Source organism: Prionailurus viverrinus, chromosome A1 (genome assembly GCF_022837055.1).
Source record: "Prionailurus viverrinus isolate Anna chromosome A1, UM_Priviv_1.0, whole genome shotgun sequence".
In the NCBI taxonomy this organism is placed as follows: Eukaryota; Metazoa; Chordata; class Mammalia; order Carnivora; family Felidae; genus Prionailurus; species Prionailurus viverrinus.
In genome coordinates this window covers 11,665,941-11,692,058 of record NC_062561.1, presented here as the reverse complement: position 1 = coordinate 11,692,058, position 26,118 = coordinate 11,665,941, and the positions used below count along the sequence as shown (strand labels likewise).

The 26,118-nt window shown below is 35.0% G+C and overlaps 1 protein-coding gene across 7 annotated transcripts in view; it reads left to right on the top strand.

The window, feature by feature from the left end:
- Positions 1-26,118, top strand: part of LOC125162701 (NEDD4-binding protein 2-like 2) — a 105,773-nt gene that overhangs the window by 8,662 nt on the left and 70,993 nt on the right. For 5 of the 7 annotated variants that reach the window (XM_047854023.1, XM_047854030.1, XM_047854034.1 and 2 more), the window contains exons 3-6: positions 3,846-3,970; positions 8,248-8,336; positions 8,711-8,787; positions 11,677-11,823. In XM_047854023.1, coding sequence (XP_047709979.1) covers positions 3,846-3,970; positions 8,248-8,336; positions 8,711-8,787; positions 11,677-11,823 — 438 coding nt within the window. Of the gene's footprint in view, positions 1-3,845; positions 3,971-8,247; positions 8,337-8,710; positions 8,788-11,676; positions 11,824-26,118 lie in introns of those variants that run through there. The other 2 variants (XM_047854069.1, XM_047854059.1) reach the window with 2 other exon arrangements.

Genomic DNA, 26,118 nt, shown 5'->3' with positions numbered 1-26,118 from the left:
ATAAGGCTGATTATGGTCAAAATTATTTTTAGATGATTGAGCTTTGGTTTGGAATGCTAATATTGTAGCATTTTTATATTCTGGGTTGTCTGTATAAACAAATAAGATGCCAATTATGTTAGATAGTATATTTTGGAAAAATCATGGCGACTTAAAAAAGAAATCCAACTCCAGCCTCGCAAATAACTAACCATTTAATTTCATTTGCTTTGTTTGAAGTAATTCGAACTATAATTTCTATAATTGGAAATGCGTGTTTAAATTTTTTTATTTTTATATCTGCACTTTTATTTTTATTATAAAATGTACAAGCATACCTTGTTTTATTGTGCTTCATAGATACTGCACTTTTTACAAATTAAAGGTTTGCAGTAACCCTGTGTCAAGAAAGTCTTTTGCTCCATTCTTCCAAAAGCATTTGTTCACTGAATGTCCTTATGTCACTTAGCAATTCTAAGAATATTTCAAACTTTTTTATTTTTAGTATATTTGTTATGGTAATCTGTGATTAGTCATCTTTGATGTTACTATTAAAAAATTTTGTTTATGTTTAATTTTGAAGGAGAGAGAGAGACACAGAGTGTGAGTGGGGGAGGGGCAGAGTGAGAGAGGGAGAGACAGACCCGGAAGCAGGCTCCAGGCTCTGAGCTGTCAGCACAAAACCAGATGCAGGGCTCCGGCTCATGAGCCGTGAGATCATGACCTGAGCCGAAGTCAGATGCTTAATTGACTGAGCCACCCAGGCAACTCATATGTTACTATTATAATTGTTTTGGGGTGCCACGAACTGTGCCCATATAAGATAGGAAACTTAATTGATAAACATTGTATTCTGACTGCTCCACCAGCCTGCTGTTCCCCCATCTCTCTCCCTATTTTCAGGCCTACTTATTCCCTGAGACACAACAATATTGAAATTAGGCCAGTGAGTTACCCTACAGTGGTCTCTAAGTGTTCTAAAAGGGAGAGTGGCACGTCTTACTTAAAATCATAAGCTGGAAGTGATTATGCTTAGTGAAGAAGGCATGCCAAAAGTCAAGATGGGCCAAAAGCCAGGCCTCTTGAGCCAAACAGGCAGCCAAATTGTGACTGCAAAGGAAAGGTTCTTGAAGGAAATTAAAAGTGCTACTCCACTGAGCACACAAATGATGATAAAGCAAAATAGCCTTGCTAGTATGGAGAAAGTTGGAGTAGTATGGATAATAGATCCAACCAGCCACAACATTCTCTTAAGCCAAAACCTAATCCAGAGTCCTCACTCTGCAGTTCTGTGAAGGCTAAGAGAGGTGAGGAAGCTACACAAAAGTGTGAAGCTAGCAGAGGTTGGTTCATGAAGTTTAAGGAAAGAAACTGTCTCCATAACATAAAAGTACAAGGTGAAGCGGAAGTGCTGGTGTAGAAGCTGCAGCAAGATGTAGCTAATTAATGAAAATCTAGCTAAGATAATGAATGAAGGTGGGTGGCTACACTAAATGACAGATTTTCAGTGTAGACAAACATTCTTTTACTGGAATAAGTTGCCATCTAGGATTTTCATAGCTAGAGAGGAGAAGTCAGTGCCTTAGCTTCAAAAGACAGGCCGACTCTTTCTTGTTAAGGGCTAACACAGCTGGTGACTGGGTTGAAGGCAATAGTCATTTACTATTCTCAAAATCCTAGAGCCCTTAAAAATTATGCTAAATGCACTCTGCCTGAGCAGACAGCATGGATGACAGCATGTTTGTTTACAACATGGTTTACTGAATATTAGAAGCCCACTGTTGAGATCTATGGCTCAGAAAAAAAGATTCTTTTGAAATTATTACTGCTCACTGGCTGTATACCTGGTTACCGAAGAGCTTTGGTGGAGATGTAGAACAGGATTAATGTTGTTTTCATGCCTGCTACCACAACATTCATCCTTCAGCCTGTGAATCAAGGAGTAATTTTGACTTTCAAGTCTTATTATTAAATACATCTTGTAAGGCTGTAGTTGCCAAAAATAGTGATTCTTTGATCAAAGAAAGTTGAAAGTAAATTGAAAACCTCCTGGAAAGGATTCACCATTCTAGATGCCCTTAAGAATATTCATGATTCATGGGGTCAAAATATCTATATGAAGAGGAATTTGGAAGTTGATTCCAACCCTCACGGATAACTTTGGATTTAAGACTTCAGTGGAGAAGTCAACTGCAGATGTGGTAGAAAGAGCAAGAGAATTAGAATTAGAAGTGGAGCCTGAAGATGTAATTGAATTGCTGCAATCTCATGATAAAACTTTAACAGATGAGGTGTTTCTTATTATGGACAGCAAAGAAAGTGGTTTGTTAAGATGAAGTCCATTAGTGAAGATGCTGTGAACATTGTTGAAATAACAACAAAAGATTTAGAATATTCCATAAACTTAATTGTTAAAGCAGTGGCAGGTTTTGAGTGGATTAAATCTGATTTTCACAGAAGTTCTGTTGTGAGTAAAATGCTATCAAACAGAGAAATTGTTTACAGAGACGTTACAGAGAAATTGTTTACAAAAGGAAGAGTCGATACAATACAAAATTGTCCAGTTTTAGAGAATTGCCACAGCCACTCAGCCTTCAGCCACCACCATCCTGATCAGTAGTAGCTATCAAGATTGAGGCAAGACCCTCCACCAGCAAAAAAGATTACAACTCACTGAAAGCTCAGATGATGGTTAGCATTTTTTAGCAATAAAATATTTTTGAATTAAGGTATATATATATATATATATATATATATATATGTATTGTTTTTTTAGTAATAATTTTTATATGCCCTGGGAAACCAAAAAATTAATTTGACTCCCTTTATTGTGGTGTAGAACTGAACCTGCAATATCTCTGAGGTATGCCTATTTACAGGTTTACAATAAGCTGAGGAAAGGAGGGATAGGTTTGTCTTAATAGTTGGAGTCCTTCCTATTCCTTTGATTTGGAGGTATGTGTTCTTGAATCATCCCATGACAATACTCTTATTTTCAATCCCTTCCACCACTTTCCACTCTCTTCTCATCTAAAAAAATTATAAAATGATATCCACTTGCCTAATGGCTGAGAGGGAGGAGAGAAACAACAACAACAAAAAATTCTATTATTGTTGGATCCAAATTATATTCACTGTTTTTTACCTTTTCTCAGCACCCCCCGCCCCAGTTTAATTCATGAGTCACTGGTTTGGAGAATTCTCTGACAATCTGAACACTAGTTAATCTCACTGTGCCTAGAAATTTAAGGTAGTATCATATTGTGAGAACAAAGTTTGATTATCATTGACTTATTTGAAGAGTGTGTTTTTTATTTAGTAATTGACTTCATTTAGTAATTTAATCTCTTAGCAGATTTAAAGTTTGATTATACTTTGGAGGATTACATGTTATTTCACAACCTTAAGCCTCAAGCTATTTCTGACTTCCACTTTTAGGTCATATGTATTTGTGCCTTGTGGAAATGAGTTTATCAAAGCTATCGTAGGTCAAATAAAGTTTTCCCCAGATGAATTGCTTAGGCTTATTTGCCTTTTAGGTTACTTACTGCACTAAATTTAGGCAATTTTAGAAACTATAAATACAAGTTCACACTAAAGTTAAAACATGGATAATAGTTAACATAATTTGGGGATTGGTTGAAGAATGTTTTTAAAAGTGGTGATACAAATGCCACCTACAAACGTTACTGGTTGTAATTGTATAGATTTAAGTGTGAAGTGATGTTTGAAATCTGAAATCTGCTCCCGTGCTATTATGTTTGCTATATATTTACAGGTAAGTACCAGAGATTCATTCCTGTGTGGCTTATTTTTGATGGTTATAAATTTTATAAATGGCACCTTATGATTTCTTTTATTAACAGAATTCTGCTTGGTCAGAGTCGTGATGGCATTGTGTTCAGCACTGATGACTATTTTCACCATCAAGATGGGTACAGGTATAATGTTAATCAACTTGGTGATGCCCATGACTGGAACCAGAACAGAGGTTTGTTTTGGGCCACGTCTTTGGGATGGAATATTTGACTAGGAGAAGACTGAGTTTTTATTCTCAACTTGACTTTTACCAGCAGAATGACTTTGGCAAGCCATTAAATAGCTTTGAGACCCAATTTTTTCATCTGTTAGAGGCAATGATAGTTATATTTGCCTTACTTGATCAAGGTTGTTATGAAATTAGAGAATTTAGAAAGGTATATTTTGTAAACTGTAAATAGTGTACCAGTATAGGCTGGCAAAATAGAGATGCGGGTTATTTTGATAACCTTTATTTTATACCTAAGGAATAAATTTCAAAGAACTCTTGAAACTGTTGTATATTCCCAAAAAGTATTTTTCTATGAATAATGGCAATGTGAAGTCTTCATATAATACCTTTGAATATTAAAAGTTTTTCACATTGACATTATTCTACAAAAAAAAATCTACTTAATACATTTTTTAGAAGCACATCAGTCAGTTTTTTCTCTTTCTAGATTGGTGGTTCATAACATAGGCACACATATTTTGATTTGTAAAGTTTATCTTGAGAGAGAGAGGGAATGTGCGTGCACATGTGAGCTGGGGGAGAGGGTGGGCAGACGGAGAGGGAGAGAGAGAATCCCAAGCAGGCTTTGCACTGTCTGTACAGAGCTCGAAGAGGGGCTTGATCCCATGAACCTGAGCCAAAATCAAGAGTCAGAAGCTTAACTGACTGAGCCACCCAGGCACCCCTCCTGGGGACTTAAAAAAAAAAAAACTTATGAGTTAATGTTAGCTCCACAGATTGTGGTTTAGTTGGCCTGGAGTGGATCTGAGCACTGGTATCCAGATGCTAGATACCAGATAACTAGAAAGTTATCCAGATACTCTGATGTTGCAGTCAAGATTGAAAACTTTTGATCTAGAACTAGTAAGTGCTTACATTATAAGTTAATTTCTTTTTAAAAAGATGAAGAATGCATTGATGATTCATTGTTTCTATTTTTATTTTTTTTAAGTTTATTTAGAGAGAGTGAGCAGGAGAGGGAGGGGGAGAGAAAGAGAGAGAAAATCCCAAGCAGGCTCCACACTGTCAGCATGGAGCCTGATGCAAAGTTCCATCGCATGAACCATGAGTTCATGACCTGAGCCAAAATCAAGGGTCCGACACTCAACTGGTTGAGCACCCAGGTGCCCCACAAATTGTTTTTTATTATGAAAAATTTAAACCTAGAGTAGAGAGATTACAATGAACACCATACATCCATCACTCAGAATTATTATTAGTTATTGAGATTTTGCCTTTATTGGCTTTATCCTTTTTGTTTTAACCCCCCCCCCCCACCAACTTTTATTTGCTAAGGTTTTTAAAGTACATTGCAGACATCATATTTTATGCACTTCAAATGAACTTTTTCTTAATGGCATCTTACTTAATTGCAATGCCATCATCACACTTAAAAAAACAATTTCTTGACATCATGTAATACTCACCCTGTAATGAAATTTTCCCTGTTGTCGTAAGTATTTCTTTACGGTTGTTCTCTTTGAATCAGGGTACAAGCTAGTTCCTCGCAGTACATTTGGTTTTATGTTTAATTTAATTATGTTAATCTGTATCCTCTTTTAGCTCTTCTTTTTGTCTTCATAACATTAATTTGTTGTAGAGCTTGGTTATTTGTCCTACAGAATGTCCCATATTTTGTAGTTGTCTGCTTCCTTGTGGTAACTATTTAACCTGTTCTTTCTCCTGTGTTTAAATAGAGGTTAGTTCTAGACAGGAGGATTTGTTAGGTTTATGTATGTATGTATGTATGTATGTATGTAACCATATGTCTAGTTGTTCCAATTTTAGTGATGCTAAGATTCATTAGTAGCTTCAAAGGGGCAGCCTACTCCATTATCAAGTTCTCCATCAATCTTTTATCTAATGGTTTTATCCAATAGTGAATTGTTTCCTTACTGAAACATTTTCCTTAATGAAGCCAGTATACCTTTGGTGGACTGTGAAATTTGTGTGGAACATTTTTTTCTCTTTGCAGTACTGGTCTAGAATATTACATTAAAATGTTTATGTCATGTGAGTTATACTTGCTGAACAAAGAATAGTGCTTAGATAAAGTGCTGGCTTTATTATCAGTATAACATAAATGTTTTCAAGGTAATGATAACTAACAGTCATGACTTAACTTAGGACTAAATTTCTCTTTTTAACAGATGTTTATTGAATATTTTTATTTTTTTAAGTTTATTTTGTGTGTGTGTGTGTGTGTGTGTGTGTGTGTGTGTGTGAGAGAGAGAGAGAGAGAGAGAGAGAAAGAGAGAGAGAGAATCACAAGCAGGCTCCAGGCACTTAGCAAGGAGTGAGAACACTGACTGAGAGCCTGTGCATGCATGGGGAAGGGGCAGAGAGAGAGAGAGAGACAGAGAATCTGAAGCAGGCTGTGCACAGAGAGCCTGATGCAAGGCTCATGTGGGGCTCATGAGATCATGGCCTGAGCCGAAGGCTTAACTGACTGAGCCACCCAGGCACCCCTATTGAATACTTTTTTTTTTTTAAATGTTTGTTTATTTTGAGAGAGAAAGAGAGGTGGGAGGGGCAGAGAGAGAGGGAGAGAGAATCCCAAGCAGGCTCTATGCTGTAGCACAGAGCCCAGTGTGGGGCCCAAGTCCACGAACCATGAAATCATGACCTGAGCTGAAGTCAAGAGTCAGACCCTTAACCGACTGAGCCACCCAGGCACCCCCTTATTGAATACTTTTAAATGCCAGGTACCATTCTGGGAATATCTGTCTGCTTCATGTGTGTGTTATTAGAAGACTCTAAATTCATGTTAGATTGTCTGTAAATTAAAAACCTCTCCAAGGTGTCATTACTGTTTCTTAAAATATGGTGGTTATTTTGTTTAAGAAATGACTCTCATTATTTGGGTATTCAAACATTGTTTACTTAGGAACTGTTTTTTCCTGGAGTGTACTGAAATGTGGTATTACATGATGCCTTTTCATTGAAAGAGGATAATCTTCCCATTCTTGAAATCAGAGATTTAATTTGGTTATTAAACTCCTCTTCTGGAATGTAACTCCTTGGAGGTGATAGCCTAACTATTAGACATTTAAGATAATTAGTTTAGTAAGTTTTTTTTTTAATGAAAGATTTGATCACTGTTTATGATTTGGGATAGAGCAATGGGAGATGATAGCATTTTGGTAGGCTATTTATGACCCAAATTCAAAATTTCTTTTGTTAGAGACATCTTCTTCCAAATATGTATTCCACGACAGTCATTACTACTTAACCTTTGGAATTGTTTGTCCTTAGACATCTGTATAAATGTTTTCATCATGTAGAACTTAATGTTTTGAATTCTAAGCACCAACAAAACTTCCATAGCATTGCCTTTTGTCTCAGCCTTTTAAATTTTATTGTAGGTTCTTAATTACGTTTCTTGTCGGTTTACACTTGGGGTATGCACACTCTTGTCATTAACTGTGGCTGTGATTCTTACCTCATGGGGAAGAGATCGCAAAGGGATAGGGAGATGTAGTTTAGAAAAGTTCCATGTGATCTCAGCTCCTAATTCGAGAATTCTAGTCCTAAGAAATATTTACAAAGTCAGTTAACTGGTATTTAGCTACTTGGTATGTAAAGTTTTGCTGGCAAGTAATAATATATCCATAGCATTCTTTAAAAAAAAAAGAAACAAACCCTAAGTTTCTTATTTCAAAGGCATTATTTATGATTATAGAACATTGGGAAATAAAGATAAGCATAGATTGCTTATATTCCTGTTACCCTCAGATGCCCACTTTTGATATTTAGTAACTCTCCCTGGATCTCTGTATTTTGACCAAAATAAAGTCATACTTACATATTATGTTATAATTTGCCATTTTTAGTTACCAGTTTTCATCTTGCCATGTCAGTAAATCTTCACCTCTTTTCATAGTCAGACTGTATTCAGTGTTTCCTCTAAATGAAAGTTAGCTCTAGACTGAAGGCTTCCTTAGCTGTAAGTTCAACAAAATGTTTTCCCCCAAATGTTCTTTACCGTTAGTTTGTCAAAACCAGTATCCGATCTAGAGAATACACATTGTCCGTGGTTATGTCTCTTAATTCCCTTTTAATAAATGTGGAGTCCTTTTTTTTTCATGGCACTGACTCAAGAGGTTGCATAATTTTAGTTTTAAGTACAGAGATATAGAAAATTTCTTAATATGAATGTTTACATTTTATTTTGTATATTTTAACCTAATAGTTCTCTGGTTTTTGTTTTTGTTTTTTAAATTTATTTTTTATTTCAGCAAAACAAGCTATCAATCAAGGGAGATCTCCAGTTATAATAGACAACACTAATACACAAGCTTGGGAAATGAAACCATATGTGGAAATGGTAAATATAAGATATGAGAGAATTTTAATATTTTATACTGTCACTTTTTTCATATTCTGAAATTTTGGTTGCTTTGATATGTATTATATACACATTTGTCCCTATTCATTTACTTAGTTTTTAAAACCTGGGAATAGTACTTATAAAGAAATATGTTCATCTTGTTAGTTTTGCCTGGACTTGAGGATAGTAATTTGAAATTGTCCAGTTAAGTTGTCTTAGTATATTTATAGACCATGTTATTTAAAAGTAGAATTTTTCTTGGTAGAGCAAATTTAGAAGTATTGTCTAAATGAAACTCCTAATTATCTGCCTTCTTTTTTACTTTAAGAAGTATTCTCTGGGTTTTTGTTTTCTTCCTTTCCTTTGTGTAGGCCATAGGAAAAGGATACAGAGTAGAGTTTCATGAACCTGAAACTTGGTGGAAATTTGATCCTGAAGAATTAGAAAAGTAAGGCACTCAAATTGTTTTTGAATCCTTATCTTTGAAAACATTTTTTGAATCTTTCTCTTTTTTTCTTTCTTCTTTACCCAATTGCTTCACTAGCTTTTGCTTGTCTTATGTTTGCTGCTTGTGAATAGGGACTACTCACTTTCTGTTAAGAGAAGCATTGACTTCAAGGCTTCTTGGGGCACCTTCCCTTGGTAGATTTTATTAAAGTTTCCTTGTTAAGTGTGTTACTTTTTCTTATGTGAATTCCTACCACTGTTTCATAGTTTATTGAATGCTAGTGGAGATCCAGAATACTTTCAAGAAAAAGTTAGAACTTTTCCTCTGGTGTTTAGTGAGGCCACTTATCTGCAATACCCTTCAGACTTCTCTTCCCATTTTAGCTCCCATCTCCTTTTTACCTGGGGTTTTCGGCTCGCTCTCTCTTTTTCATCTTTACTACTAGAGATTCATAATCCCATAACCAAGATCCTTGTAATCAGTATGTTTAGAATTCAGGTTTTGGTTATTTTTGTTTGTTTTTTCAAGAAAGGTGATACAGTGCGTATATGCAATCATCATACGCTTAGCAGAGTTTGGGGCAGCGTGTCATAATCACAGATCTTAATTTTTCTGTGGCAAATCATGACTAGTCCTGTAATTAGATAAGAAAGATTCTGCATAATCTAATGTTTGTTGTACTGCCAGATGAGTACAGGTTTGATTAGATTTTGCTGCCATCTGAGTCAACATAAGACTGAGTTTTCAGAGCATTGTCAGTTTCAAAATTTGTGGTGAGGGATTGTGGATTTCAACCCTGGCCTTCCATTTGTGTTTACCTTGATCTCTCTCCCCTCATGTCACTGGTTTTCCTATGACTGTTTTTCTTTCTTTGTTTTTTATTTCCTCTCTCTGCTTTTGGTAACAACTTTGAAATATAATTCACATACCTTACAATTTACATATTAAAAGTGTACAATTCATGGTTCTCAGTGCAGTGGACTCTTGAACAGTGAAAGGGATAGAGGTGCTGACCCCTGGTATAGTTGAAAATCCACAGATAATGGAATTTTGATTCCATTTTTGATAATGACTTTTGATTCCTGCCCCCCCTCCCCCCCAAACTGCTTGTAGCCTGCTGCCTTACCGGTAACATAAACACCTAATTAACACCTATTTTGTATTTTATATATATTAGAGAAAAGTGTTATTAAGAAAGTCATAAGGAAGAGAAAGTACACTTACAGTACTGCACTGTATTTACTGAAAAGCCATATGTACGTGGATCTGCACAATTCAAACCTGTGTTGTTCAAGGGTCAACTGTATATTCACAGAGTTGTGCAGCCATCGCTTCCTTTTTTTTAAAAACCATTTTTTTTTTCCCCACCTCAGCTTGCCCTCTTCCAGCTTAACGCTATTATTCCGTGTATGATGTTCAACTAATTTCTTTTCCCCTTACCTTTTATTCATTTGGTTACCCCTTTTCCCTTTCTGATTTGCATACTGTGATCATATGTAGATAAAACTGATAGATTTATTAATATTCAGTATTGTTTGCTTGCTTGAGGTGTGTATTTCACCTCAAGTAGAAGAGACAAGTTTAAGAGCTAAAGCTGTTTGGGTTATGCAGAATAAAAGAATTGATGAAATACAAATACAGTTAGGCTTCATTAACATTTGAGGGACTGTTGAAATTTATTAGAATTCTTAATATAATTGACTTTATAAAATAAAGTGAGCTTAATTGATGTCTAGTATAGTTTGACAGATTTTTTTTGGTAAGTTGATTGAATTACCAATTCTGACATCTTGTGGATTTAGTTATATCTTGCCATTTCAACCTCATCCTTCCCCTCTGGCCCTTTTTTTTTGTCTTCTAGTCCTTTTTGCTTTCTCTTCTCATCTTGACCATAATAGCAATAGTTTTAAAGCATAAACATTTCCTTTGTGTCCCTTTTGTGGGAAAAATTAATTAACATTAGTAAATCTAGAACTATAACCTTAAATGTAAAATATGTTCTTGTGTGTTTTGCCATATCCAAGTCAAGTTACAGAAAACTACAAGGGTAAAATGTTAAAAGTTTTTTGAGGGTCAAGAGTAATTTTTAAACCACTTTTTGTTGTCGTAATTAAACTCACAAAATTATGTAAAATGTAAATATACAACTTAACAAATTTCCTGTAAGGTAAATATTCATTTAACCTTACCCGCATTATAAGAATATTATTAACACCTCAAAAGTTCTTCCAATTCCTTTTCCTAGTAACAATTTCCTGGTAATTACTTCCCTTTCTTTAATGCATTTTATTGTTTTTTTTTTTAATGAATCTTTTTTCTAAAACATCTTTTGCCTAACACCATGGTTTAATGCTTTTTTCAAATTTTATATAAATAAAATACAATGTATATTCATTGTGTCTAATTTCTGTCACTCAACATTTTGTTTTGTAAAATACGTCCAAGTTGTTTTATCTCTAATAATAATTTGGTGTTGATAATAAATTATAAAAATACAGTAGGAAGTGTCCTAAAATAACTTAAAAAGTGATAAATATTCATATGACTTTTTAAGTCCTAGAAGCCCACTCAATTCCTCTATAATTCCCAAAACACTGTCTTATAATCTTTGATTTGTTATTAGAAGCCAGGGGGGAGATTAACTCCATGGTTCAGCAAATTGGTAGTTAGTTCTGTGTGATGAAGATACTATCTTTTAACATTTTGTTGTGATTTATGGTGTCTTTCAGTATTTTTAAAATATTGTTAAAATTTTTGAGAGCCAGTATAAATTTTTTTTGTCCAAAATGTGTGTGAATGAGGTATATCTTTTAGTGTTTATTTGTAAAATATAATTTAGAATCTGTACTTTGTTACCCTAAAGAATTAAATCCTTTTCTTTTTTGGTAGGAGGAATAAACATGGTGTATCTCGAAAGAAGATTGCTCAGATGTTGGATCGTTACGAATACGAAATGTCCATCTCTATTGTAATGAATTCAGTGGAACCGCCGCACAAAAGCACACAAAGACCTCCTCCTTCACAGGGGAGACAGAGGTGGGGAGGATCTCTAGGCTCACCTAATCAAGTCTGTGTTACAAATAATCATTAAGTTGGCTATTTTCAGCTAACACATTTGTTGCTTGCCCTTGAAAAAAATTAGTGAGCCTATCTTGAAGTTTAAATAGTTTCAAATACAAATAAAAAAAGACTACGTTGTCCCACAAGGGATGTTCCCAGCAAGTTGTTTAAATCCTAAAGTGTAAATAAAAATTATATAAAATGGTTTTTTAAATGTTTTTATAGTTTTTTTGTTGTAATTCCCTTGGTTATTATGAAAATATCTGAGTAGTGTGGGTAGGACCTAGAATGGTTTTTCTACAACTGAATTTTAAACTAATTTTACCTATTTTGTAGATAATGTTGAACAGTTTTATAGCTCATATCTAAATCTAACTTTGTATAAAATGCTAGTAATTTTCCTTAACTACCTTTCCTACATTTAAGTATGTAAGAAATACTAACTTTTTATAGACACCTCAGTTGATTCCTCTATTCAGTACACAAGTAAAATTATGTTTCTGTAGATTCGTCTGTGTGACAAAAATATTTATAAGCTAATTAGAGCATATTGCTTAAATTCTCCCTTAAATACTTTATAGCAGTAGGTATGTCAACCACCTGGGTGGTTTTCTCCACAATATACATATTCATAATATATCATATGCATATTCATCACTCTTCTCAAACCATTGCCCTGCCCCTTCACACTCCCCAGTTCTGGAGTGGATAAATAGGGAAATCACTGTATATTTAGAAAAAGCTCTTCAGGTTATTCTGATAATAAATCACTTTTCTGTATTTAATTTAACACAGTATAATTCTAATATTAAAATTTTTTGGACAGGTCCTTAGCATTAATTGTAAGAAGATTTGTCCTGTAGGATATTTTATTTCTTCTGGTTTTAATTTTTCTGTAGGCCAACTGTATGTCTCACTGGAGAGTTTTCTTTGTTAGATTGTGTTCTGTCACTTAAAATTTAAAACCTGAGATGGAATTCATTTCAGAGATTTTGTAATTCATCCTAATCTTTGATTTGCTCTTTTTTTAGGAAAAAACCCCAGCTAATTACATGCTTTTTAAAAAATAATGTTTTGATCCTTCAAACGTTTTACATAATATTTCATGGTCCATTAACTGACTCCTAAACCAGCCCGTCCTGAACCTAATAATCTGCCTTTATATGTTATTTAAAACCATTTGCTGTTCTTTTCAACTTTACTTTAAATGTTATCCCAAATCTATATATTACTTTTTAAGTAATACTAAGTGCAAGGCACAAAACTAAATATAGCACTCTCAACAAGGTCTGTTTTACATTGCCTTTTGTGAGATAAGAATATGATTTCTATTTATTTGTACTATTCAGTGCTGTTTACATTTGAAGATTATCTTGCTCTATTTTGTTTAACACGTGTGTTTGTATGTATTTGTTCATCTTAACTAAATGTGATATAGTAGGAATATGCTAACCCATGTTTTGTGTGTAAATGTATATATATTTATATATATACACATTTTCTTCATCCAGTATTTTCACGTATTTTTTTTATTTAAGGGTAACACTTCTTAGTATTTGGGCTTGTGTTTCCCATTATTTTATTTATCATGTAAGTTAGCACATTTTGAGAACAGTACAGAAGAATTTAATTTGGGGACAGATGAAAAATCTGTTAGATATATATACTATGTGTTCCTTTCCTTCTGTCTTTATAAAACTGTTGAGAGGAATAGTGCTGTGAATCTATAGATTTTGATTAATAGATGCTTAATATCTGTTAAGCACATTTTCAAGGAATTAGAGAATTGCCTTTGAAAGATTAACATTATAAGGAAGTATGTTCATGTTAGTAGCCTGAAATAAATTTCCAGATTTTATAATGGATCGATTTCATCTTTTAGTACTTCTGAGTACTTAAATAATCATGTAGAGATCATTAATCATTGCTGATTTTTTAAATTATAGATCCATATTGAGGCAGGAGAATTAAATTCTGAAAGACTTTGAAGTTTTTTTTTTTTTAAGACAAAATTAATTTAATAGTTCCACCAAGCGTATTAAATCAGTAGTTCCCCCCTTAGCATTCTGGCTAATTTTTTTATTTTTTAAGCAATAACAGAACAAGCTATGAATATGCAATAAAAGATTCCATAGTCACTATTAGAAGTCACTGCTTTGATGTTAAAAATCTATAAAAATATGAAATTTACTGATTAAATATTTTCATCAAAATTTCTCTTCTATTCAGATATTCTTTTTTTTTTTTTAATTCAGTTATATTCTTAATGGAATAGCCCCCAGTTGGCTATGCTATGAGTAGTAGGTCTCTATCCCAAAGAATAAAGGAGGCATTGGTCCTCATATTTAAATAAGGTAAAATACATTTAGTTACACAGAATGCAGCTTTGTTTTTTCATAGGCTTGGTGTAAAAATACTTTTCCTTTTAATAAGCAGATTTATAATTTTCTATATATCATAATCCTGCTAACAAAAATACTTATGTGGTAATTCAGTTGAAATTCTGGTACGGATTTTTAGGTAGGTAATCTTTATTTTCAGTGTTCACTTTTTCAAAAGAAATGTTAACTTTTTAATATTTTATGTCTGTTTTAAAGTAAGATTGTTTACAAAAGATTGGGTTGTGTTCTGTTGGAGCAATAGGGTGGATTTAAGTATTTGAAGTTTGCTGATTTCTTGTCTAATTAATATAGATTGTGGAATTTTCTAGTTTTATGTATAGGTAAGTTTTGAAAGAATTCATGATTTCAAAGGACATGAGATACTTATTTTGACCAAATTCTAGTTTTTGTTATTGCAGAAATATCTGATTTTCTGAGTCTAGTTTTTTTAAGTATTTATAAAGAAAATTGCTGGTGTTCTCTTCAGAAAATGTTGAAGAAATGTTAATACATTAGTGCCTTGACTGGATGGTTTTGTTGTCTTCATTGAAGTTTTATGTAGTATTCTAACATGAATGCAGTAACTGAGAATTCATTATTAGGGCTGAAGATTTGTGTGTGTGTGTTTTTAACATTTGCAACCCATATAAATAGAGTAACACCTTAATCTAGAATCATGACAAAGTATAGTTTACTTTTGTTACAATGATCAGTCAGAATAAGTATTTGGTGGTAGCAGAAAAAGCAGGTTGAGTTACTGGTTTTTGAAGATCAATTTTATAGGTTATAATATATAAATAAAAATTTTTTTTCACTAAAATTGTTAGCTGTAATTCTTGTGAATTTACAGAGGAAGGTGGGATTATATTAAGGGATTAATGAATATCTTCTTTGGTAATGGTTTTCTTTCTCTTTACTAATTAAAATTGGCATACCAATTTTTATTTTATTTTTAAAATTAAGGTTACCGTTAAACTAATTGCCCTCCTTATTTGTATATCAGATTTTTCCTTAAAATAGCCTTAGAATGGTAAAAAGTACTATTAAGTTTGTTGAAATAGGTCTTCAAGGAGGAGTAACTCTTGATTTTCTCCTGTCTTTTGATTCCTTTTTTTTACATTGCAAAGAAACATTTAAATCAGTTCAGCTGATTCAAACTGCTAAGTGTCCTGAGTCTAAAAAATTTTCATTTTTTGCATGTTTTATAAATTGCAGAGCAAGCCTTGAGAAGTTTATAATTATGATTTTTGCAAAAACTTGTAATAGAATGGCTATCATTTACCTCAGTATCTTTATTTAGGCTATAGTAAAGGGCATAATTTTTGTAATAGAATATACATTTGTAAGCTGAATTTTTAATATATATCCTGTGGAAATTCTTGGTGCATTATCACTGTACACACAGAAACAAAGGGAAAGAGTAGCCCAAATAACTTTTTGAAAAAAGAACCTCAAGCTAGGGCTGTGTCTATTGGAAAGTTTTGACTTCTCAATACATTTAATAGTAGTTTATTTTAGTGATTTAGATTAGAAATAATCTTCTACTTTTTCCTAACAAATTTTGTTTTCTGGATAACCGTGTCATGTTCCAGGTGTGATGACTGCAGTAATCACATACTATAATATACTTCCCAGTGTAGAGCCCATTAATGTCAGTAAGCTGTCTTAAGTACGAATAAAATAGATTATTTAGTATGGACACAGTTATAGTTTGACTCCTAGTCTTAGAACTAGACCCAGTCACATTAAGAAGCATTGTACCTGCTTTGGTGAGTAACTGAAGACTTTATCTGGGAGTGTTGTCCAGTTGTAAATATTTCAGTGTTTTTGTTTTGTTTTTTTTTTTAATTGAACTTTTTGTAAATTAATGGGAAGATTGAGAGATTTTTAAGATGACACAGGGGCTTTTTGCCTCTGAACTTTATTAGTGACTAAAGGAAAAAAGTAAGAATAATCTGTTCATTCATGGTTAAAATTGCATGCAAGTTCAGTAGAGTCCATTGAAATAACTTTATGTAGATTATTTTCTTGTTTTGCAGTTTTAACTGCATTCTCAGGACATATAAATCCAAAGCTTTGCCCTCTGGGGTAGTTCATCTACAACTATTCATTGCAGTTGTACAACTTCGTACTATCTCTTCAAATGTAATTCTGAACTCTTCAGTTTCTTAATATAACAAAAGGAAATTTGATTTTGGGACGGGATTGTGGGTTTTTCCTCTGCCTTTATTCTTTTTTCTTTTTGTTTTTTTTCTGTCTTGTTAGTATTAGAAATTGTGTTTCTTGTTTCTTTCATAGTCTTTTCCCATACACATTTTCTTTCCATTTTCTGCTCAGCTATGCTTGTGTAACTTCGTAACATTTTTAATGAAGATGATGGGATGGTAAGTGGCTGACAAAAATGGAGGTAACTTTTTCCCCTCCTATGTTTTACTGAACTCATTGTTCCTTATGAAACTTACTTCACCATGTTATATTTATAGACCAACAGCTTTGCAGTTAGTTTCCTGACCCTGCTGTTTAGTTAGAACTTAGATATGAAAATCCTTGGAAAGATTTGTAAAAGTCTACCAATGGTTACTCATGGTTAAGAATCCCATAAACATGGCATAGGACTTGGATGTTTGAATTCGAGAAAAAGTATTTTATAACACTTAAGCATCATGATGATAGACTTCTTGGTAAGTAGTAGTTGGGATTTCAGTATTGTAGAATTCACTATTACATCTTGATTCTGCAGTCCACCTTTATTAAAGAACTGAGTGATTTTGAAGGAAAGTTGATAGGTATTTTGAGTTTGACCTCTACAAGTGGATCTTCATATAGGGCAGTGCTGCTACAATGAACAACAGGAATTTAATAGCAATAAGTCTTAATATAATGTTCATTTAAGCAGCTGCCATTTATTTAATGCCTGTCAGTGCCAGGCTGTGTTGTAAATGTGATTGTTAACAGTCTCTCAAGTTTTCGTAACAGTCCTACAAGGGTTTTATAAAGAGGAAACAAAAACTTATCAGAGGTTATGCAACTTAGCCAACATAATTTCCCTAGGGAGAGAGATAACTGGGATCAAAATCTAGGTCAGGCATATTCCTTACTATATCCCATTTTATCTTTTAAACACAGCCTTCTTTTAAAAAAGTATTATAAATTTAGGGTTTTTTTTTTTTAAGGTAGGAAAGAAATTCCGGTGAAGCATTGAATACATCTTTAATGGTACCTTTGAATTTGTAGGATTGAAGGTATGTTGATTTATCAACAAAAGTGAGTAAAGAAACCTGTAAGTGGCCATTTATCTACAGTGCTATTTTTAAGAGTCAAGATTGCAAGTAAGATACCATTTAGTATTTAATGTTTTCTATAAGATATACATTGATATAATTGATAATCACGTTTCAGCAACATCTTTGCAATTGAATTTTTACATACGCTGTTGTGCTTTAATGCTTAAAATTTAATTTCTAATATCAATGAGCTTTTGAAGTGTGTAGTATTCAATAAATGGATTGTTAAATTACATAAGCAGTTTGTTACGCTGATTAAGTTTGAGGCAATGTTTCCCAGAAAAGGTCAACACTATGTGTAAGTGGTCTTAATTGATTTTTCTTTAACTGTTCACTTATTACTGAGTGTGCTGTAGTAGTAGATATTATGGCAATTACATCAGTTTTCTGAATTTGTGAAAAATTAAGCATTTCTGTCTTTTGAAATAGCATTTTCTTCTGTGTTGTTTAATTCTCCAAAATTAAAGAACAGTAAAAGAGGCAATTACTTAAGTTTACTATATAACTAATATCTTGAGTTAATTAGATTCTCCAAGGAAAACCTTTAAGTATGGAATGAAGAATTCTAACTTGATTATTGCCTTATTTTGTTTTAGTTAACTTAAATAGAAGGACTGGATCTTGTTTGGTTTTTCTTAATCTTTAGAGTAGATTGTGAGGTGTTTATTTTTTATTTTATCAGAGGTAGAAGTTTTATTTTATCAGAGGTAGAAGTTTTGTTAGAACAAGAAAGACTTCATGGAAACAGAAAGAGCATTGATTTCATTAATAGATTAAATTAGTTTTCAGTTCAGGACCTAGAAAGCAGTATATTATGGAATTGAGGTTATTGAAATATAGTACAATGTAATACTAGCAAAGATGTAGTTAAAACATTTCAATTCAAATGTAAGGAAATTGAAGTATGTACAGGAAATGTGATAGGGGCCTGGGCTAGTCATTTTGACTTCATTAAAAATTAATGAGAAAAAACCCAGCTTTTAAAAAAAGTTCTGGGGAATGCTAGGAAAGAAATTGTTAAGGCTAGAAGAATAGGCTAGTGGTCCAAAGTGGTATTCTCCCTCCTTATCTTCCCTTTGCTTTTTAAGAACCAATAGAGCCCAAGCTATGAAGAAAGATGATCTTGTACCCTAAATGCCATGAAACGGGGTCTTCCTTGTCATCTTTGGTCACTACTGGGTCTTTGGATCTTTGTCCTTTAAAAAGAGTCAATAAAATATTTGTTGAGTATCCTTCCTAAAACTACCTTTTGATATCAAGGACACATTGGTCTAAGTAGAGTAATTTACAGGGTAGTTTGTAATTTAGGAAACCTGGAGCTGGAGTGTGAATTAGTTGGATTTGATGCTTGCTAGGACCAGAGTGTGCAGACCAGCAGGGAGGAGTCCTCTTCCACTTCACTTGGTGCATCTGGTGCCATCAGAGCCTTTTGTTTTGGATTTTGTACCAGTGGTCTTTAGATTTGTGATTTATGATCAAGAAACTAAATCCTAGAATACAGATAAATAAGGCAACCTTGAGGCTTCTGATTATCCATTTCTTTTAGGGTCATTTAGAGATTATTCTCTTGCTTTTTGCTTTAACCCTTTGCAGAATTCCTAGACAATCTGTGAAAAATACTTCAGGTATTTGTCCTAAAGTCATTTTTCAGAGCCCTTCTTCTGAAGCACTGTGATCCTAAGTCTAATTAGAAAAAAAAAATATCAGGGGCACCTGAGTGGCTCAGTCATTTAAGCCTATGACTCTTGATTTTGGCTCAGGTCATGGTCTCATAGTTTGTGAGTTTGGGCCCCATGTTTGGGCCCCACGTCTCTCTCCTCTCAGCACAGAGCCTGCTTCAGATCCTCTGTTGTCTCCCCCTTCCCCCACCTTCAAAAATAAATAAACATTAAAAAAAACTTAGAACACTTTTCAGAATATTTATCGCATGATTTTAGTGGAAAGAACACATCATTGCAAGAGTCGGGCAGTCTGAGTTCTACTTCCATTCTCTCTTCTATTTCAATGGAGAGGGTAGCCCTCCTCCAATCTAAGGTAAATAAGTATACCTGTAGTCTGGATTGCATCTCTTAACTACTTTCAAGAATCTTTATATGTTGACAATTATTCCTTCTCTCTGTAATTTCAATCTTGCTTTCTTTCCTTAAATCCACATTCAGACGTGATCAAGTCTCATCTCTTAAAGTCACCACTCCTTTATAGCCAGACTCCTCTAAAGAACTGTGCTCACCTATTGTCATGTTCCCTTCAACCATTTTTTTTTTTTTTAATGTTTGTTTATTCTGAGAGAGACAGCATGTGAGCAGGGGGGGCAGGGGCAGAGAGAGAATCCCAAGCTGACTCTGTGCTATCAGCCTCAGAGCAGGACCGCAGGAGGTGCTCAATCTCACAAACTGAACCACCGAGCCATGAGACCCTGACCTGAGCTGAAATCAAGAGTCGATGCTTAACTGATTGAGCCACCCAGGCACCCTCCCCTCAGCTGTGATTGATACTATTCAACCCATTCCCGTTTTAGCTTCTTCCTCTACCATTTTAGATTTTAAGGTTTCCAGAATGTTCCTCTGTGTTGATGAGCCTTTTTCAGTTCCCATACGATGACTCAGCAAGCATTTGACTCTTGATCACTTTTTTCCTTAAAATATTTTTCCCTGATGAGGTTTTTGTTCCTATCTCTGCGTACTTCTCAGTCTCATTTGCTGCCTTTCTTGGTTTTTATTTTTCCAAATTCTTTTCAGTTTTAGTTCTAGACCACCTTCTGTTCTTACTCTTCGCTTTCCCCAGGAGATTTCATCATTTCTTACTTGGACATAGTAGTCTCACTTTTTTCTTTGTTGCCCTGTAGTTTTATCAACAGAGCAACTAATCTATAATTCAAAAAAAAAATTAATATAAACTTTCCCCGACTATTCCAGTCTAATGTGAAATAGCCCCATCCCTGTCACTCTTATTACATTGTCCTGTTTTGTCTTCATCATGGTACTTACTAGTAGTTGAAGTTACCTTATTTGGTACTGGTTTGTTGAGGGTCTTCCCGAACAAGAATGTAAGTCCCAAGAGAACTTGTTTATTTTGTCCACAGCTATATCCACAGAATCTAAACCAGTGCCTGTAATACTATAGGAGCTCGTTAAATATTGGCTGAAGGATGGTGTACCCACTGCTTCTGTTATTAACAATATTGATCCCCAAGTGTATTTTCTACAGACCTGTCCTTTGAGCTTCAGACTGTTTACTTAACTGCCTACCTGATATTTCTGCTAATAAGATGAGCAGTGATCGTCTTGAAAGATTGAGCAGTGATCTTTTCTCCCATCTCTGGATTTCTAGGATTTCCTTGCATAGTGAATGAATCTACCATCCATTTCTGCAAGCCAGAAACTTGGGAGTCTTCTTTAATGCTTCCTTTCCCTCTTCATATTCAGTTCATCAACCAGGGTCTGTGGATTTTGTCACTTGAAAAATACCTTTTGAATCTCTCTCTCCATTTTTGACTGCCATCTTTCTAGTTTGAATTATCATCTAGTTTATCTCTTACTGAGACTAGGGTCCCCACATCAATACTTGCTCTGTTCTACCCTTTCTTTGCACAGTCTAACCAGACTAAAGTATAATGGACATATGGAAGAGTACTTAAATTATAAGCATACAGCTCAAAATTTCACAAAGTGAACATATCTATGTAACCAGAGCTCTGCTCAAGAAATAGAACATTACCAGCACCTACCTTGCCTGAGTGATCTTTGTAAAAAGAAAATATAATCACATGTAAAACTTTTCAGATGCTTTCCATTGCTGTTAGGCTAAAGACCCTGGGTGATGTGACCCCTACCTTCCTATCCAACCTCATGTTTTATTAGTCTTCTTACTTTCTGTATTCCAGCCCTACTGACCACCTCTCAGTTCCTTGACTGTGCTGTTCAGTTTCCCTTCCTGGAAAGTTCTGTGTGCATACCCCCCCTTCCATATTCATCCTTCAGATTTGAGCTCTTCAAGGAAGCCATTTTGGACATAGCAGGCTTGGTGGGGTCCAAAATACATGTTATATGTTCTCATATACTTTTTCTTTATCAATTTGTATGAGTAGATGATTGTTTCCACTCATTATTTTTAAATCAGAGATTTTGAGCCAGTCTTTGTATCTGTTTTGCTTACCATTACATGGTCATCAGCTAGCACAGTGGCTAGGAAAAAGTGATATTCAGTATTCATAAAATAAGTGAATATGAGTGGTTGTCAGCCCATTATGGGCTGAATTGTGTCCCCTCAAAGTTCATGTGTTGAAGTCCTCATCCCCAGTACCTAGAATGTGAGTCTTTGGATACAGGGCCTTTAAAGGTAATTAAAATAAAATGAGATCATATGGGTTGGGCCCAAATCAAATATGACCGGTGTACTTATAAGAAGAAATTAGGATAAAATGCACACAAAGGGAAGACCTTGTGAAGACACAGCCAGCCAACCTTAAAAGGCAACAGGAGAGACCTTTGAAGAAAACAATCCTGCTGACACCTTGGTCTTGGAATTCTAACCTCCAGAATTGTGGGAAAATTAATTTTTGCTATTTAAGCCACCCAATCTGTGGTACCTTGTAGATTTGGCAAACTAACAATAGATTTTCATATTGAGAATTGGTATGCTGCTTTAACAAATACATAGAAATATTGGAGTAGCTTTGGAACTGGGTATGGGTAGAGGTTTGAAGAATTTTGAGGTGCATTTTAGAAAAAGCCAAGGTTGCCCCAGGAGATTGTGGGTAGAAATGTGGACGTTAAAGTCGATTCTGGTAAGGGCCATGAAAAGAAAGAGCTATTGAAATGGCTTCTGTTGTCTTAGATACACATACGTGCTCATGAACAGAATGTTGGTAGAAATGTGAAAGATGTTTTGGTGAAGCCTCAGATGGAAGTGTTATTGGAGAATGGACAAAAGGTGATCTTGTTAGAATGTGGCAAAGAACTGGCTGAACTGTATTCCAGTGTTTTGTGGAAAATAGAACTTGTATAATGAACTTGAATATTTTAGCTGAGAGTTCTTTTTTTTTTTTTTTTAATGTTTATTTTTTGAGAGAGAGAGAGAGCAGAGGAGGGTCAGAGAGTGAGAGGGGGACACAGAATCTGAAGCGGGCTCCAGGCTCCAAGTTGTCAGCACAGAGCCCGACACGGGGCTCAAACCCACCAACCGTGAGATCATGACCTGAGCCGAAGTTGGACGCTCAACTGAACCACCCAGGCGCCCCATTTTAGCTGAGAGTTCTAAGCAAAGTATAAGATCCACAGCCTGGTTTCTCCTTGCTTACAGTAAAATGCAAGAGAGAGAAATTGAGGAAGGAATTGTTAAGCAAAAAGGAACCAAACTTGTGTGAAAAGTTCTCAGCCTGTGCTTATTATGAAGACTTAGAAAGTATGTGTTCTCGAGACAACATCAAGGTTGTTGCTAAACAACTATTTGCTAAAGAGAATACAGGCATGTGACTTATGGATGCATTAAGTTGTCTCAGCAGAACTAGAGCTGAAGTAATGCTAGCAGAAACCCTAACAGCTTGGACCGAAAGGATGAAACAGAATGAAATGAAGGGAAGTGCTCAGACTTCTGGGTTTCCATAAGTCAGTAGAACCGGCTGGCTATGATCCTGTGTTGTCCTCATGGTTGTGATCATGTGTTATCCTTCAAGAACACAGAAGAATGTCCCTAAAAGTTGTTCAGAGGCTGCCGCCAGGGCTGCCACTGCCATCATGGGATCGGAGCCCCAAGCCTGAGGACGTAGGGCTACCGCACTCGTGGGCCAGAAAGGCAGGGCCTCCATCCCAAGGGGTCCAGGGGGCCCAGGGGACAGAGTATGAAGCCAAAGAATAACTATTCTTTAGCCTTAAAATCTAATGGAATTTGCCTTGCTAGTTTTTGAACTTGTTTGGGAACCATTACCCCTTTCTTTCTGATTTTTCCCTTTTGGAATGAGAATGTCTATCCTATGCCTGTCCCACCATTGTATTTTGAAAGCAGGTAACTTAACTAGATTCACAGTTCACAGTTGGAGAGGAATTTTACCTCAGGGTGAATCACAACTCAGGTCCACCCATACCTGATGTAAATGATATTTAGATGACTTATTAGAGTTGATGCTGGAATGAATTTAGACTTGGGGGGCTGTTGGGATGATGTGAATATATTTTGTGATGAGAAGAACATGAATTATGGAGACAGTAGAGTGTTATTGGCTGAATTAAGTTCCCTCAAAATTATATGCTGAACTCCTAATACCCAGTACCTCAGAAGGTAACTATATTTGGAGATAGGGCCTTTAAAGAGGTAATTAAGATAAAATATGGTCATATGGATGAGCTCTAATTTAATATGACTGGTGTCCTTATAAAAAGAGGATATTAGGACACAGACACACAGAAAGGAAGACCATATGAAGACACTGGAGGAAGACAGCCATCTGCCAGCCAAGGAGAGAGGCCTTAGAAGAAAACAACCCTGCTGACACTTCACTCTCAGACTCAAAACCTCCAGAATTCTGAGAAAATAAATTTCTGTTGATTAAGCCACCCAGTCTGTGGTACTTTGTCATAGCCTTACCAAACGAATACACTGCTATTACACTAGCTAGCTGAGAGGCATTTCCTTCTCTCTTTTGCAGTCCTTCATGTGTAAAATAAGGATACTTGACTGGATCATTGGTTCTTAAGTTTTAATTCAAAGACTTCTTTTGGAAATAGCGTGTGTTTCATTAAGAAGTATACAGCAGATTGCCTGACACTGGAGGTGTTCACAGTATAATTGAGTTCTGTGTTTCAGACTGTTCCTTCAAGGCGCCTTAGGGACTGTTGTGAAGGACGGAAACCTCCACTTGTAGTAGAGCACAGAATTCAAAATTGCATAATTAGAAGATAAGTTGCAGTTCTGACTGCAGCTTGGGTAAGCCACTTAACTTTCTGAAACTTTTCCTTGCAAGTTTAAGGACAGTACCTTTCCAATCTCTAACGTAGGGTTATTGGATGAATTAAATGAGAAGACTATGTTAGAATTTTAACTGAAATAGCTCTTTTAGCCTTGAGATTCCATGATTTTGTTTTGCCTTTTGACAATTTCATCTCTTGATATATACTAGGAATAGGCAGAGAAGGAAACAAATTGAGTTTTTAAAAATTTATATTTATTTGTTTTGAGTGAGAGAGAGCGCGTGCACGTGTGAGAGCCAGGGAGGAGCAAAGAGGGAGAGAAAATCCCAAACAGGCACCACACTGAGTGTGCAAAGTGCGGCTTGATTTCCTGACCACAAGATCATGACCTGAATGGATATCAAGAGTTGGAGGCTGAACCAACGGAGCCACCCAGGCACCTCCAAACCAGTGGATTTTTATACGAGTTAGAAGTGCTGAGAGATACCTAGAAGGAAAAGTTTGGTGTTCTAGTTATTAAATTTGTCAAAGATATTCATATTCCTCTTTAACAAAGGCATTTGAGTTAAGCTGTAGAATAGCTCAAAACAATTTATGTTGTTGCATGTGCCTTTTTCTCCTACAGTTCACTATTGGTTCACCTGTGTTGTGTGGACTGTTGGTATGATCCAATCAATTTGATATTCCCGTGTTTACTGATAAATTTAGTATGATTAGTTTCACAGAGCAGTGTATTGGCAAGACCACGCAAACATATTTCTTTAAAAGAAGAAAGAAGGATTTTTTTGGTTTGTTTTAATGTCAAGCATAATAAAAGTAGTGAGGCTCTGTCCCCATCCCACCTTGGTCTTCATGGTGACAATTTTCCCCTTGTTTTTCATACATGAGATTCTATATAATGTTCATGTAATGGTGTGTGATACTAGCTTACCTGTAATTCTGTGAAACAGTTCATTGCAGCCTGGGCTTCTATGAAGTGAATTATTCAAGATGGGAACATCATTTTGAGTGTATGTCAGCTTTCTATTTTTGTAATAGAGTTGTTACAGGATTCATTAGACAAACGGGAAGAAGGTTTATGTTGGAAGGTAAGAAGCAGTTTGTAATATTTTAAAATGTAATTTACTAGTACCTTGGGATGCTTGGGTGGCTCAGTCCATTAAGCATCTGACTCTTGATCTCTGCTTAGGTCATGATCTCACAGTTTGAGATCAAGCCCCATGTTAGCGCAAAGTCTGCTTGGGATTTTCTCTCCCTTTCACTCTGCCCCTCCCCTGTTCATGCTCACTCTCTAAACAAATAAACTTTAAAAAACACAATTACTAGTACCTCAAATATAGCATTCTAACTTTTTAATAACGTACCATTCTTCTTGACTCAGATTATTTTGTACTCTTACAGTGAAGAAGAAATTACTATATTTAGAAACAATTTGCTTATAGAAAAATAAGGTTATCTGTAAGTAGAATAAATACCATTCGACAAAGAAGGGAAATCAGAAGAAATAGCAGTTTTTAATTAGTCTTGAGACTTTCCAAGCAAGATGTCAATAAATTGCTGTGGTATGGAAATAATGTGGAATGTTCAAGACCTGTGTGTTTGGTTTTTTGAACTCTCCCTTTGTAGGTCAGACTTGCTGAGGGCACAGAGCCTCTAGTAGTTCTTCAGAACAGAAGCTCAGGGGAGCATCTTGCCCATGGC